General features: G+C 48.7%; 1 protein-coding gene across 2 annotated transcripts in view; it reads left to right on the forward strand.

The window, feature by feature from the left end:
• TTLL9 (tubulin tyrosine ligase like 9) overlaps window positions 1–14,356 on the forward strand; it is a 208,509-nt gene that overhangs the window by 148,566 nt on the left and 45,587 nt on the right. For both annotated transcript variants that reach the window (XM_069651005.1, XM_069651006.1), the window contains exons 9-12: window positions 679–766; window positions 2,377–2,435; window positions 3,985–4,181; window positions 5,523–5,636. In XM_069651005.1, coding sequence (XP_069507106.1) covers window positions 679–766; window positions 2,377–2,435; window positions 3,985–4,181; window positions 5,523–5,636 — 458 coding nt within the window. The remainder of the gene's footprint in view (window positions 1–678; window positions 767–2,376; window positions 2,436–3,984; window positions 4,182–5,522; window positions 5,637–14,356) is intronic.

Consider the following 14,356-nt stretch of genomic DNA (forward strand, 5'->3'; position numbering starts at 1 on the left):
AAGAAAAATTAGAGTTTAGTGAGTGATAACCCCTTCCTTCAATGTAATATTGTATAGATCTTCTAGGGTACGCATCTTAAATTGCATTATATGAAAAAAAAAACTTTTGGTTTTATTTTCAGAGTACTTTTGGTCACAGTCAAGTTTGCTAAGCAATCATTCGATGAGTAAAGTTGGTGAAGTCCTATTCTTTATAAATGTAGTTTCTCATTGATTCATCATTAAATTAATTCTAATTGAATGTGTTACCATAGGGATGCAATTTATATACACCCGAAGATGGACAGATATCCAAAATGTGTTGTGTGAATTTATGAGAATTGACAACAACAATATTGTTTTCTCATACTGTGAATTTATAAGACTTGACAACCATGTTGTCTCATATTATACACTCAAGATTTCCAGTATTCATTTTTATTTATTTGTATTTATATTATGAAGATTCGATTTGTTGTACAAAATTGACTACACTTGAGGTTTATCTTTGAGAATATAAAAGAAATCTTTAATGAGTGCAATACATTCCTAAAAAATCATTAGCTTAATGTCCCAAGATTATTGAGCATTCTATTTATTTAACATAGGGTCCCTCCCGAATGAGTGCCTGAGTTCCTCAACATGGATTCGATTAGCTTTTTTCTGGTTTTCGCTCACCTTTCCCATCTCTGCTTTCAGTATATTCCACTCAAGGCCTGGTTATACCGGGATGGCTTTGCTCGCTTCTCCAACACCAGATTTACCCTGAGCAGCATTGATGACCACTGTATCCTCACTAATCAGCAATTTGGTGACTGTTAGCAAGGGCTGTTATGCAGTATGTGTTGGATATGAAAAATGTGATTGTTTCTCTATACCTAACTATATGCATGTGGAAAGTGTCTTGAAGGTGTGTGCATATTTGACGGAAGACTATATATGTTTTCTCTGTCTGTAAGCTTATAGGTTCTCATTCCTTTTTTATTGTGACTCTTACCTATATTAGTAACTCATTGGGAGGCCCATGTCCCTTGCCTTCTCAGCTTTAGAACTGGGATCCCTTTAACTGTTGCCCACATTAGAAGATATGCACTGATTTGTATAGATTACTTTGAGCATTACAGAAAAGGAACACAAAGCACAGCATGTGAAAAGTGAACAAATCTAGCCCTGAAGGCATTCGAAGGGTGGAACAGGATGACTTTACGTAACTGTTGCAATGTTTTTAGAGGACTATTTAGTGTACTTTTTCACATTGTGCCCTTCATCTGTTTTCATCCTCGACAAGTCTACCACATGACACTCCCTTATTCCAGATGTTATTTCACTTCTCAATGTGTTTCACTTTTCCGTCTCAATGCTTCCATGAACCCATTCTATTTTTGCCTACAATTTGACCTTTCCATCCCATCTGGACAGACATCCCACCACCTACATTACCTCACTCTTAACTCCAAAAAGCTGCCCTTTTATCTACATCTGTGCCACAACAGCCGTTTCGCTATCGCACATGCACTAATCGTGTTGGGCTCTTTTTGTTACTCTTTTGTGTGATGGATAGGTTTGAATTTTCCTAGGTTAATAATTGACCCAAACTTACCGGAACCAGTCATGCTCCGCCTCTACAATACCCCGCTCCTATTTCTCCCCTGCAGTAACTGTTGAAAGATCAGACGTTTATAATATCTAACATACCTTTATGGATTGATCGATCTATGAAATATATGGCTCAACCATGTTTCATCTTTTGCCAACTAAACTACCTGCCTTTAAGCTTACACTAAATGTTTCTTTTCCCTGTTCTAACATGCATCTGAGCTGACCTTCTTGCCATCCCTTGTCCTCTCCATTCATTTGTGATTCCCCCATCCAGCAGTCTCCACTTGTGGTCAGTTACGGACGCTGAAAACCTAGTGAGAGACAATAGTGGGAGTTGGATCATTGTCTTTACACAAACTGCAAGTGCTGATCACTAAGGGAGAGGGGGGGAGTGGGTGAACTGAATGAGTCAGACCATGGACAGGAATTTATCTTCTCGTTCCTGATGTTTCCCTCTTTGATTCTAGGAAGTTAACGGGATGAGTGAAAGCTAGAGGACAGTTGAAAAGATACATTGTTGTGGAAATTGGGTTATTCTAATAAACTGGAATTGAGGTTTCGGTAAATACTAACATAGATATTTGATATTTCCAAGCTTGCTTACTCTCCACCAGAGCATTCACCTATGCCTATGTATCTAACCTTTCTTAGTTGCAAGTTTGAAGTTGCTTTCTGTTAGGTTTTGCAGTCAATCAGACAGGGAGTTTTGGCCTGCCAGTCACAAAGAAGTTTAATGCACACAATACTAGTGTTGAACTCTACGTATCTTTTTGGTCCTTAATAACAGTTGTATAACAGATATTCATCTCACCAATGTGGCAGTGCAGAAGACTGCTCCCGATTATGATCCAGAGAAGGTAACTACCAGAATGTCTTTGCCTGCTGCTATCTCTGTGCTTTCCTAAAGAGAGGTTTAAATATCTCTTGCGCTAGACAGGTAGGCCCGGTCACATTTTACGGGTGTAGAATTATCCTGCCTGCAGCTGCAAAACAGCCTCTTTGCTCAGCCAAGCATATGTGCCCTACGGAAACGCTGATCAAGGTTTCTCATACTTGATGTAACATCCTTGCCTTGTCTGCATTCATTCATCCATCCTCCTTTGTTTTTAACTGGCCCTTACTCCACCCCAACACGCCTTTTCATTTCTTCTCTCTGCAACATTTCTTCAGGAGTTTTGCACCTTGAGATGTCTGCTTGTTATTGTACTAGAGGTATCATTTTGTGGGATTGTATGTCTTTGTCCTAGGATGACGAGTTTTAAATACTAGAGCTGTTCATGCTCTGTTCCCGCTATTTAGATGGTGTCTTCGAGTACTTTGTAGGCTCTTGCACTGTTGGTGTGTTCTTTGGTTATTTCATAAGGAATGTGTGTGCACGTTTTACTGTTCAGAGTAGGCCTATAGTTCCCGATGCAGTCACAGAAACAAAATGATCTTACTATGCACATAGCGGCTCTTGTTAGACCCTTAGAGAATTCCTGGGGATTTTCTGAACCTATGATATCACAGATGTTACTCATTGTAATATTGGCACAAGAAGGTCTTCCTCCATTTCATTCTGTCCTCTGTGGAGGTTTACAGCACCACCAGGTGTATCTACTGTGATGTCCGTGATTTTTTTGAAAATATTTTACCTAACAGAGAAGTGACCGAATTTATTTAACCTAAAAACGAAATTCACTTCTTTTTCTACTTTCTTTTTTTTTTAAAGCGTGGGGAGGCCGCCCGCAGCTCCCCCTTACCCCTCCCTATCCTAATTTATACCCTTACCCAACACCCCACCTATTATGCACTATACATATACCACATTACCTACTATTTTCGGTCAAATAAATTCAGTCGCGTCTCCTTAGGTGAAATTGTATTCGGTGAAATCTATGACAACGTATGTACTGCATATGAATGTGCCTGTCTACCTTCTGTCTCGATCCTTTAGCAGGACCAGAATGTCTTCATGTTTATTCTGGCCTCGGCGTGCAGCAGGGATACATTTGCATGCTCTGTTCAATCTTGCCTCCCTGGGATGGGTTTGGGTTGTTGGTCTTCTGGCTCCTTGTGTTCCCATGCTCTGTCGTTGGGGTGTAGAGTTCCTATGTTTCTTTTGCTCTCTTTGGTATTTGGTTACGGTATAGAACCCATGCAGTGGGGTTTCTTGCTCTGATGAATCCTGTCATGTCTGTTTGAGGTTTGTAACTCTGGTATTGTGTCTTACTCTCTTAGCTCCGGTTCTGTGATTGAGGTTAGAGCACTCCTGTAGCTTGTGCTCTTGCTCCCTGTGACTGCGTTTTTTATCTGCCCTTCCAAGATCTATCTACAGGTTCCTGCTGTCTGCTCCTTTTCAGTCTGGTGGGTCGAGTCCAGTAAGTCTTATTTTCATGCTATGTGTGATTCTGTTCATGATCTCAGGGCTGCAAGTGGATGATCCAGCAGCTCCGGCACTACCTGACCGCAAAGCATGGCCCGCAGATGGTGGAAAAGCTTTTTCAAGAGATGGACAACATTTTCATCAAGACCCTGCAGAGTGTGCAGAAGGTGATCATCAACGACAAGCACTGCTTTGAGCTGTACGGCTACGACATCCTCATCGACTGTGACCTCCGAGCGTAAGTGGCAGACAGAAAGGGGGATATTTTGGCATCCTCTGACTGTGACCTGACGGGAGACCATATTTCTGGGCCTTAGTGTGACAGGGTTGAGTTAAAACAAGAAGAGCTATAGAAGGATGGAAAGTCGCTGTTAAGGCTTGAAATGCTCTTCTACATAGAAAAATGGTCAAATAAGATAGTGGTTCGTACATCATGCAAGTGAAATCGAGTTACCGGTATTATTTGGTGGTGAAATTACTAATGTTGTGGGGCTGTAGGAACAACTGTTTTACTCACGCTGACATGAGATTTGACATCTAGGAATTGTTGGGTGGAGGGTTAAGCTTCCAGTGTAAATACTGTATGTTTATGAAGCTGCATTGCTCAAATATGTTCTGCCCTTTTATGTGTGTCAAGACTTAGCACTTGTCAACATGTTCGTGACTTTGGCCCCGAAAATGTTTTAAAATCTCTTTTTATTGCCTTTTACACATTACGTTCTGATTTATAACGACCATGCAACAAAGTCATATGTAATGAGGTCCAATGTACATATTGTGGCTAAGAATAACAGTACCGTCCACAGAATCACCACTTTCGTGACGATAAATATGCAAACAGTACAATCCTTGCTTTTGAAACCCGTCCTTCATCTCCACAGGCATTACAGTGTGAGACCTAGCATTCCATATTTGAGTAATTCTAGGCTGACCAGTACATCCCGACATATCCACTTCTACCTTCAGATATGTGCATTAAGGCAGCCCATGTGGAGGAATTTGGCCAACATAAATTACTGTATTGAGGCTACCGAATTCAAACGAAATAACGTAAGATAATTCGAGATTGCTACAATATGGAAAGAGACTGGCTTTTAGGCGGTCTAGTATGGATCAGCAGTCTATGAATAGAATGTGTATGCTTGTCTTTGAGCTTCATTAGGAACATTTGTTGAAAGTATGCAGTTATTGGAACGGATGGCATCACATTCGAAAGCTAGGTTTGGGTCGGCACGTACTGTCTTCCGCTCAAGCACGGCAGAATAAGCATGAGGACAGGAGTTGTATATTTGGTTTAAACTAATCATTAAGCAAAGTTGCTACAACATGCTCATCTCTTTCTAAGAAGTTGGTAAAGGACAACGTATCCCACTTTGTATGTAAAATGAGTTTGTCACTATGCCCTTTACACTTGTAGGAGAAGCTTGCCAGGCACACAATTGTGACACTCTTCCATTGCGTACATTTTAAGTTAGGGTCACAGCTCCGCTCAGCGGGAAGTCACTTGATCCGAACTTCTTGCTCAGCAATCGGGATTCACAGAGCGCTCTCTCTCTCTCTCTCTCTATCTGGGCCACAGGTGGTTAATTGAAATCAACGCATCGCCTTCCCTCACTGCCAGCAGCCAGGACGACTGTGAGCTCAAGACCCGCTTGTTGGAAGACACATTACACATAGTGGACATGGAAGCCAGGCAAGTCTGAGTGAGTGGGACAGAAGCTTATGCTGCATAACATGAGTGCACAAGCGAGAAGGCCAGGTATGGTATGGAAGAGTGCGTTAAGCACATTGGAAGGTGCTTCTATCAAAGCGAGGGTGTGTGCACATTCCAGAGGCATCAGTATGGCTGCTGTGCACAGGAAAGCCTCATTGCTGGGCAAGGGGTTGGCGGTAATTGTGTGGCAGAGGCAAGGGACATTGATATGAATAGTTGTATTTTAAAACATTGAAGTAATCACCAATGACAGAATAGGGAGCAGCAATACAAATATATCAAATAGTCCTGAACATATGCCTTTCCGTTTGGCTCATGGAGGCAGCCATCTTTCCTGTTGTCTAAGAAGCGGAAAGACTAAGGCTACTGTTAAAGTTTCAATAACAGATTTAACATTTTCAACCCTTAAGAGCAATGATACAATTGTGACATTGACTAATGTGCAATTATTACCTCTATAATGCCAATTTGCATTGACATTTTGACCCTTTATCGTCTAATCCTTTTTCTCTCCTTCCGAGCTTCTCGTTGCTTCTTTTCTATTTCCTTTTTCATTTTGTTCCTTTTTTCTCCCCCTTCCTTCAATCTTTATTTTCTTTCTTTCTCTCCTCCTCCTTTCTGTTTCCCACCGTCCTTGTATGTCTCTGCTGGGTTTTATAGATCACAAACCTAGCTGTGAAACACCAGAGTTCTGTACTGCAAGGCGATGCAGTGTTAGGGTACGATCATATGGCTACACGTATAAGGAAGGCTGATTATGGGGACTCTGAGTCCATGCACGCTGGGGAGGGAACAGCATGTTGGTCGCTCCGCGGCTATGCTCCTACTAAATCGATATTCCTGTGAGTTGCACCAATCTGACTTTCCAAACTTCACTGCTGGGTCCCTGGTGCTACCTCAGCAATCTCCTCCTCTGAATATGCAAGTGAAAGCCAAGCAGGTTCCCTTTCAATACCGTCCCCCAAATCATTAAGCAACTTCTCCCACACCATTTCCTATGCCAGCTCCCTGGAAACCCGCACAGGTGGCATGCCATTAAACATCTCTGCCCCAGGAGCTATGCTACGAAGACGAGTTTTCTGGGTTTCTCTCCAGGTTTCCAAAATTCTAATTATAGCCACTACCTTTTGTTTTCAATACATTTATGTTAAGCGGCCTATAATCACGAGAAAATATCCACACAACAAAACTGAAGCTTTTAGCACTGTGCATTCTAAAGTCAACTTTTACTAAGGAAACCCATTTACAAAAAAACTCTTCACACAAAGAATTACAACCCAGTTTACTGTGCAGTCAAAATGCATTATGAACATTGTCTACCATTGGGCGAGAGCCAAGATCAGTTTATCCAAGCGCTTGTTCTCCCGGGACGGCCATCTTAGAGTGTCACAGCAGCAAGTGTGTCTTTTTCATTGAAGTAAATACGGACCAGACAAGTATTGGGGCCATAAAAAGGGGGAGGCATGGCTCATGACCTGACTTGAGAGCTGTGCAGTTTCCTATAATCGGTCTGGTTCCAGGACACACACATTTTCCGTTATGTTCCACTCACACATTACAACCATGTACCGTGAGCATATGGAATGTGTACAGTCCTAATACTCGAGGCTGCACACTTTGCTGTAATGCACTGCACGTTTCCATTTCCATAGACCCACTTCAGGAATACCACATTATTCAGTTAGCACCACAAAAACACGTAATCTGTTGTAAAAGTGGGCTTTCATTAAAATGCACTAGAATTAATTAATAATGTGGAGAGTTACAGCAGGAAAAGCGCATGTGCTTTAAATAAAAGATGAGGATGCCACACTGAGAAAGAGTCACCAACATGAGATACTGGCGTATGACTTGCAGCACACTTCATGCTGTGCTGACCACAACCATTGCAATGTTTGAGCACACATTTCATTTTCCATATGCTCCATTTCCACTGTATTGCTTCAGTTTAGCGCAGAGAAGGTGATATGATGAAAATTGCGGATGGTCTAGACGCCTTTGTAGGGGTCGGGAGGAGGAGTCTACCAGCAATGATGGCAGAGGGCTATGATCATCCTAGTGTGCAGATCACCTCTTCTCCAGCATGGGGTCTGGCATGGATTCACATGCTCATGAATATTCCCCGTCGTCAGGCCGGGAATCCTCGGTAAAGAAAAAATCAGTATCAGTTTCGTTTCTGATCTGTCTTTCTTAGTAGTAACCAATCACTGATCTCTGGGTCATACTGCCCCCAGCCAATGACTGCCCTCTACCTAAGCCCCTCCCCTGGCAGCCATCCTCAGATTTTTACCGCATGTTCAAGTGTTGGGAGTCCTCGTGTTTTAGCTCTCGAGCTTTTACTGCGTTTTCACGCTTTTTCCAGAGATTTTTCTCATTTTTTCGGTTAATCGAGCCTCAAGCTCCACCGTTTCTACTTCCGATAACGGGGACCCGTTTCGGAATTCTTCTACGCCCCTCAAGGGTGAAGTTTTCGTCGAGTTACGCTTCTTGGAGGATTCCAGAAGATCTGTGGCCTACCTCAACGGACATGGCCCAGGACAAGGGAAGCTCGACGCCCGGATCCAAGCTGTTCAGGAGCTGCCCAGCATGCGGATTGCAAAATGTTTTCAAAGACGAGCATTCGAGATGTCTATACTGCCTTCATGAGGACAAAGCGCACGTGGAGACATGAAAATTGAATGAAAATTGTGGAATGTGAGAATAATTATGTTGTAAAAGTTTGGCAATCAAACTATAAACAATGGTTTGAAGGAAAAAAAAAGCACACGTGGAGAAGGACTGTGCGTTCTGCAAGAACCTGTCGGAACAGACCAAGCAAGATCATCGTTCCCACCTCGCCGCCTGGCTGGAGAAGGGCACAGCAGGTGAGACGGCGAAGAAAAAGTCTGAGTGGTCTTCTAGGTCCTGTGAGGGCTTGGCCCAACAGAAGGCCAAGCACTGCGGGCACCGGGAGCGCCGAAAGGTCAGGCTCCTCGGCTGCCAGGCAGGGAGCGACTTCCACGGCACGATCAACCACCTGCCAGTGCTCTGGTTCGGGGAAGAGAAAGTCTGAGAACCCGGATAAGCTTCTGGAGAGGCCCCGGTCGATCTCGAAGGGAGGCGAGGGGGAGCGAGGCGATGACCCTCCCCCTAAAGCAAAGGCCCAGGAAGCACCTAAGGTGGTGAGGGCCTTGATCCATCCGGCAAAGGCCTCTATCGAGGTTGTCGCAGCGGCCCTGGTGAAGCCAGCAGAGGCTACGCCAGTGGAGGCGGCCTTGGGCCCAGAGTTTCCCTGCCTCCGCGGAGGGAATCCTCTTTCCAGACCATCGTTAAGACCCCCATGAAGACCCCGGCGGAAAAAGAGGGGGGGGCCAGTGGCCATTACGGACTCGGATTCAGCCTCCGAGGAGGATCCGGTGGAAGCCGTGAAAGGCCTCAACGAGAGGTTCATAGGCCTCAACGAGAGGTTCGAGAAGGTTCGATCCCAGGGGACGGTTCCCGCTGATGTGATAGATAGCGATGACGAGGGCCCAGTGGAGCAGCAATCCCGTCAGTCGCAGCCTTTACCCGAGCCCCAGGATAGCTTGGCGGCCATTTTGTTGGCGATCCAATCCTTATGTACTGAGATAAGGATGAGGTAACCACGGACCCCGACGGAGGATCCAGAACCAGGCCCGTCGGGAAGCCCTCCGAACAAGCAGAGGAGAGTCCACCCCGCTCCGCCCTTCGTGCCCGCGAGGCCTGTGGACCCCTCATCCCCCTCGCCGGACCCTCGGGAGGATACGGCGACGGGGACGGATGACAACGGCAGCGGCGATGACACAACGGACATCCCGTCATCACCCCCCCCCTCGGGCCTCTCCGCCCGACGAAATTGGCTCTTTTCACGCCATGATAGCCAGGGCATCCGAGCTCTTCGAGCTCTGCCCTGAGGAACAGAAAAAGGAAGGTTTTCTTTACCAACGACGAGAGGCCAAGAGAAAGACGGTCCTTGCGGTGCCGTTGCTCGACGAGATCTGGGACGAGGGGCTGGCTATCCTCAAGAACCCTTCCACGACACCCGCCAAGAGGGACAGGTACGAGAAGAAGTACCGGGTCCCCGATGCCGCTCTCTTGTGCCTCAGGGCCCAGCCCACGCCGGACTCTGTCGTCTCAGCAGCGGCCAAGAATAAAGCAGCGGGTGCGGCGGCCTCAACTTCCACTTCCCCGCCGGACAGCGAGGGCAAGAAGTTGGACTCCATGGGACGACGAGTCATCTTGTCGGCGGCAACGACGATTAAGGCGGCCAATGCCTTAGCGATTGTGGGCTGTTACGACAGGGAGGTTCAAGATAGCTCCTCTGCTAGACTTCCTACTGGATGACAAGAGGGCGGAGGCCCTACAGATTCTGCAGGAAGGAGAGGTGGCGTCGGGTCACGCCATAACGGTGGCAACGGACATTGCTGATATTGGATTTCGCCAACTGGGCAACAGGGTTTGCCTCCGACGACGAGGATGGCGCAAGGCGACGGACTTTCGCCAGGACGTCGAGACCAGAGTGTTGGACATGCCGTTCGACGGCAACAACCTGTTTGGAAAGACAGTGGATGAGTCCCTCCAGGCCATCAAGACAGACACGGAAACAGCCCGTGCCCTAGGAGTCCTTCAGCAACGACGGCCCTTTCGGAACTCTGGAGGCAGACTGGGAGCCTCCAAGGGATCCAGCGGCGGCTCTTCTACTTACCGCCAGGCGGCCTGCTCCTCATCCCAGGAGGCCTACAGAGGCCGCGGCAAGCAAGGAGGGTCTCGCCGCCGTCGGCAAGGAGGCCAAGGCGACATGGCCTCTTCCAAGCAGGACTGAACCGGCCGTAGCGTCGTGCCCCCACCGAAGCACCCCGGTGGGAGGCCGGCTGACGAAGTTCGTCAGCGTGTGGGAGTCCATCTCCACCGACAGTTGGGTGCTGGACACCCTGGCCCGCGGACACTCGCTGGAATTTCAAAAGAAGTGTCCTCCCATTCCTCCTGTGGCCAGGAAGGAGAATCACGTCCCTCAACTGCTGTCGGAGGTAAGGGCGATGCTCAAGAAGGGTGCCATCGAGCTCGTCCCCAAGAGGCTCCGGAGTATACTCAAGATACTTCCTCGTCAGAAAGAAGACAGGCGGTTGGCGCCCCATCCTGGACCTGCGTCGGTTGAACAGGTACTTCAAGGCACAGAAATTCAGGATGGTCACCCTCCAGCACGTGCTGGGACAGCTGGAGGAGGGCGACTTCCTATCGTCACTGGACCTGGAGGATGCTTACTTCCACATCCCCATTCTAAAAGGACACAAAGTTCCTCTGATTTGTAGTCCAGGGGCGTCACTACCAATTCAGAGCCCTGCCGTTCGGATTAAAGTCGGCACCCAGGGTGTTCACCAAGTGCTACGCACCTGTGTCGGCACGGCTGCGCCTGCAAGGGATCCACGTCTACCCCTACCTGGACGACTGGCTAATCCGTGCAAGGTCAAGAGAACTCACCGTCGAACACACAGCGAGGACCGTCCGCCTGCTCACGGAGCTGGGATTCGCCATCAGCTACCCCAAATCCCATTGGTCCCGTCGCAGGTGGCACTGTTTCTGGGAGCAAAGCTTGATACAGTGAAGCGACTGGCATCTCCGTCGGAAGAAAGGACGAAGGCCATTTTGAGCAAGGTGCAGCACCTGTTAGCCACGGATGTGGCCAGAGTGAGGTCCATCAAGTCCCTCCTCGGGGTGATGTCCTCATGCATCTACCTTGTGCCCTTTTGCAGACTTTGGATGCGTCTGCTACAAGAGTTCCTCGACGCCCGCTGGATTCAAGCGGCGGGCAGCTTCGAAGACAGGATCCCGCTCGACGAGGAGTTCCGTCGGGCGATTCTATGGTGGGGTGCCCGGGCGCACCTCACGGCAGGCATGGACTTTCAGGCCCGGCATATCAGGAGACGGTAACGACGGACGCCTCCCTGGAGGGATGGGGGGCCCACACCAGAGATCTCCACGCAAGAGGCCTCTGGCTCCCGGAGGAGAGGTCTTCACATCAACATCCTGGAGCTACGAGCCGTGTTCTGGGCGCTCAAATCGTTCCTTCCGTCCCTCAAGGACAAAGTGGTGAGGATCTTCACCGACAACACCACCACGATGTTCTACATCTGGAAGCAGGGAGGCACCAGATCCCCAGCCCTATCCAAGGAGGCCCAGGATCTGTGGCACTGGGCCGTCGCCCAGGGGATGTTTCTGGTTCCCTTCCACCTGGCAGGAATAAAAAACACCATCGCCGACTCACTCAGCAGGGAGCTGCGCTCGTGCCACGAGTGGGAACCACGCCAGGACCAGGTGGATCAGCTCTTTCACGGTGGGGAAAACCCCAGATCGACCTGTTTGCGACGGCGACGAACTCCAAGTGCCAGAGGTTCGCACAACCGAGGAGCATGGGCGATGCTTTCTCGTTCTCTTGGGACGGCCTATTCCTGTACGCGTTCCCTCCGTTGCTGTTGCTGCTCCGTCTCATCAACCAGCTCAAGAGGTCCAGGTGCAGGATGATCCTCGTCGCACCGGCGTGGCCGAGACAGATCTGGTTCCCGGACCTTCTGGACTTGTCAGCGTCCCCACCTATCAAGCTGGCGACGGACGCGGATCTTCTCTCCAGAGAAGGAGGCGCCATTCTCCATCACGACCCGGAGTCGCTGAACTTGCAGGCTTGGCTCCTGCAGCACTAGAGTTTGGAGGATACGATATCCCAGCTGACTGCAGAGAGGTTCTTGCAAAAGCCAGGGCGTCCTCAACTCTCAAATGCTATGGACATAAGTGGAAGAGGTTCTCTGTCTGGTGCCGTGCACAGAAGATTAACCCTCTACGGATTACGGCCCCTCAAGTATTGCCGTACCTACTGTCGCTGGTCAAAGCTGGACTGGCTCACGCCTCCATCAAGATACATCTGGCTGCCATTTCCCGATACACCAGAACTACAGGACGGGCGTCCTTGTGGTCTCATCGCCTGGTGAAGGAATTTATGAAGGGACTATTCCGATCGTTCCCGCCGGTGAAGGCCTCTGCCCCGGCGTGGGAGCTCAACGTGGTGCTGACCAGGCTCATGGGGGCCCCATTCGAGCCTATGCATTTGGCGCCGTTGAAGTTCCTGTCGTGGAAGACAGCATTCCTTGTGGCCATCACCTCCGCACAACAAGTGGGAGAGATCCAGGCCCTATCTTGCAAGCCTCCATACTTGACTTTTCACGACACACGGGTGGTGCTGAGGACGCACCCCTGCTTTATGCCCAAGGTGCCGTCGGACTTCCACCTCAACAAGCCCTTGGTGTTACCAGTTTTCTTCCCGTCGCCTTCGTCTCCGGCCGAGAGGACTTTGCACTCGCTGGATGTGGCTAGAGTGCTGAAGTTCTACGTGGACCGCACAAAGAGTTTTCGGAAGACATCACAGCTGTTTGTGAAATTTGGACCTGTGAATCAAGGGAAGGCTCTCTCGAAGGCTTCCATTTCCAGATGGCTCTCCGGCTGCATCATGCACTGTCACCGGTTGGCAAACCGACCGCTGCCCGGCCGTCTGAGAGCTCATTCGACCAGAGCGATCGCTGCTACCACGGTGTTTCTGTCTGGTGTGCCCCTGCTGGACATCTGCAGGGGTGCTATGTGGAGGTCGACGCACACCGTCACAAGATTCTATTGCGTCGATCGGGACTCCAGGGAGGAGTCCAGGGTCGGCCAAGCAGTGCTGCGCAACCTGTTTGCTTAAGGTGAGCCTGGTGAGGAGGTAAGAGATGCTTAATGTTGAGTTGTTGTATTGCTTAATGTTGAGTCTGTTGCCACCTCCCGTGGCTGTGCATGTGTATACTGCTATGTATTCTTATATTCATGAGCATGTGAATCTATGCCAGACCCCATGCTGGAGAAGGAACAAGTTACTTACCTGTAACTGTTGTTCTCCTGCATGGGTCTGGCATGGATTCACATGCGAACTCTCCCTCCTTCCCCTCTGCGGCTCTTCACTTGGTCATACTGCCACTTTACGTGCTACCAAATCTGAGGATGGCTGCCAGGGGAGGGGCTTAGGTAGAGGGCAGTCATTGGCTGGGGGCAGTATGACCCAGCGATCAGTGATTGGTTACTACGAAGAAAGACAGATCGGAAACAAAACTGATATTGATTTTTTCTTTACCGACGATTCCCGGCCTGACGACTGGGAATATTTATATTTATGAGCATGTGAATCCATGCCAGACCCATGCTGGAGAACAACAGTTACAGGTAAGTAACTTGTTCCTTATGTCTTATTTCGGTGTCCACCATTGACACAGGTGTGGCAGCTTCAAAGGTGAAAGAAGGCTGAGCCACTTGCAACAGGTGCTTACCGCCCACATTGCTGAACAGTCATGTGCACTGCTAGTAAGGAGAGCCTGGCAAACGGGTCGATTCTTGGCCTTCCTCTGCGGGTGTGTGAAGCCATGGACTGAAGGACAGTGGCTGGGCTTAGCCAGCAGGGCGAGTGCGTCTTCTGGTGGCCAGCAAACCGCTATGCAAGGACCTTCTCCAGAAGACTGGCAGATCAGGCACGAAGTGAAGGAACAGTCACATTTAAGCTTTCTTGTCTTAGTGTCCCGGAGGGGTCTCAGTCATGTGTCCCCTGCCACCAGCAAGAGCACTAGTTTGGTGGGCACAGAGAAGCCTTGGGTGCGCACAGTAGCCATAGTCTGCTGGGCACCCCCCTTTTG

The sequence above is a fragment of the Ambystoma mexicanum genome, chromosome 3p (genome assembly GCF_040938575.1).
Source record: "Ambystoma mexicanum isolate Mex_15411 chromosome 3p, UKY_AmexF1_1, whole genome shotgun sequence".
NCBI lineage: Eukaryota > Metazoa > Chordata > Amphibia > Caudata > Ambystomatidae > Ambystoma > Ambystoma mexicanum.